We start from the raw sequence: 2,406 nt of genomic DNA on the forward strand, positions 1-2,406 counted from the left end.
TAGTATAAAATTAAAATAATATCTAAAAAATTATTGTATGTTTTTACTATATAATTAATAATTATTATTGTAACGATCTAATTTTCAGTATGGCATACTCATACCGAAACATCAAGTGTTACCAACTTAAAACTACACAGACACTGTTATTAGTAATATCAAGCATGTAGTCGGGTTAACGGAACTCGACTTCTATGAAAAACCTTCCATAAAGAAAATTAAAATCGCAACCAAAACAATAAACAGATACATATACAAACAGGATAATAAACTATAATATATATATATGTATGTATGTATGTATGTATGTATGTATATGTATGTATGTATGTATGTAGACACACACACACACAGCACTCAAAAGATAAAAAATTAGTTACTCCCTCACAGTTATATACATATATACAACTCAAAACATCTTCGGAGTCTGGCCCATATCTAAAGCCCCTACTCTAATACCCAGACTAGTCTAGTCTTCTAACCTTGTCTCTCGAGAAACAAAACTGAGAGTCTGAAAGAAACACTAAACCGGAGAGATGCTAAAAGAAGATGCTGATATTGCTACCTAATCTTTGTCAAAAGTCAAGTCCACGAGCTCTATATCCATCTTAGGGTCCTCATCATCCTCAGAAGTCAGATCCACAATCTCTATCTCCTCGATGTCCTCATCGTTAGAAATAACGATGACCTCTTATGTACTCTGGGGACTAGCATCATTGTTGTTGCCTGCGAAAGCTATACCACTAGGAGAAATCTACTAAACTACTGAGAGCTGACTAGTACTTGCGAATGAAGTCTTGATATGCTCTATGGTGAAAAGATCAGAGGAGTGAGTAGAAAGAGACTCTATTGACATATCCAAATCTACTGAAGGAGACTCAGGGATGTAGTCATCTATAATAGAGCCAGGCTCAGGCACCGCCTGACCATCCCGTTGTGCTGGAACAGGACCTCTATGCATGAAGTCAAAAAAATAGTGGACAGAATCAGGATATAACTAGATAGTGGAAAAGCATACGGTGCATTAGGATCAAAGAGGGGGTGAAGCTAGCGAGTACTGAAAAGGATGATCTTTAACTATGTACTTACAAACTTGAGGCTTTGCGGCTATTATATAGAAGCTGTGATGGATAGGATCCTCGTATACATAAGGCTACTCGAGCTCGTTGCCATTGCTTCGGGATATAGTGCCCGGTATACTCTTGGGTTATAGCGTTCGCACGCTCTCGAGCTATAACACCTGGATCACTCCCACGATTAAAGTGACGGGTCATACTCTTGGGCTATAGCGCCCGTACCGCTCCTCGGCAATGTGCCGGATAAATCGATGACAAGAAGAGTCATTGGTGTAACACTTCAAACCTCGATCATCTTATCACATAATCAAATACCTTTTAAGATATAATAATTCTTTATCTATAATACCACAATTTCTCTAAAATAATAAAAACCTCCATCATCTCATCACATAATCAAATAACATTCAATATATAATAATTCTTTATCCATAATACCACAATTTCTCTAAAATAATAAACTGAAACAGAGCAAGTTATGAGATTTAACTTTAGAATCACTTTTCCAAATATCTCAGAGTTATTCTTAAATTATATAAATACTTTTAAAAATATGCATAAATATGCCCATTGAAATAAAATACATAAATATGCTTAAACTTTGAAAAATGACATATTCTACAAGTTACTGTAATTAAATTGACGCACTTTAAAATTACTCTAAATAACTCTAAACTTTTATAAAAAAGACCCAGTCTTTACTAGTTACTTTATAAATTATTCAAAATATTTTATAAACTTTCAAACACCTAAAACTTCATTGAAAATAAGTAAATTGGGCATGGTTCTTCTATTTTCAAAATAAAATCTTTTTCATTCAACTAAAATTATACTTTTCCCAAAACCGTCTTCCGCTTTAAACCCTTTATTGCAATTCATTTTTTTTCTTCACTCTGCTCCTTTTTATTCGAAACCACCATTCAAAATACTCATTTAGTTATAATTAATTCCAAATCAAAATCCGACCATCAGAATTCAGTTGTATACTATTATATAACTCAGATTTCAGCCAATTATTCAACAACAACATCTGAATGTCTCATTTCTCATTATGGCCGAAACACAACAACAAATCCAGCAGTAATTCAACTAAATTTCAATAGCCAACTATCACAGATTTGAGCAACAGACATCAACAGACAATAATCCAATCACATATATCAATTATTCATAATTTTAACTAATTAAAGAGTCAAATCCTACCTCTATGAAGCACGAAACACACACAAGATACTAGAAGAGGTTTCTGATCGATCAAATAGAGCGAAAACATCGAAACTTGGTGGTTCCTCCCCTCCCTTGGTTCGGTCAAACTGGTTCCTGACAGGGG

At 34.2% G+C, this 2,406-nt stretch overlaps 1 protein-coding gene across 1 annotated transcript in view; it reads right to left on the reverse strand.

Moving 5' to 3' along the window:
• Positions 1 to 1,344, reverse strand: part of LOC110266913 (E3 ubiquitin protein ligase DRIP1-like) — an 8,819-nt gene extending 7,475 nt beyond the window's left edge. The window contains exons 1-2 of the mRNA XM_021111972.1: positions 1,277 to 1,344; positions 784 to 953 (exon numbers count right to left, since the gene is read on the reverse strand). Coding sequence (XP_020967631.1) covers positions 784 to 953; positions 1,277 to 1,344 — 238 coding nt within the window. The remainder of the gene's footprint in view (positions 1 to 783; positions 954 to 1,276) is intronic.

The sequence above is a fragment of the Arachis ipaensis genome, chromosome B09, assembly GCF_000816755.2.
Source record: "Arachis ipaensis cultivar K30076 chromosome B09, Araip1.1, whole genome shotgun sequence".
Classification (NCBI taxonomy): Eukaryota; Viridiplantae; Streptophyta; class Magnoliopsida; order Fabales; family Fabaceae; genus Arachis; species Arachis ipaensis.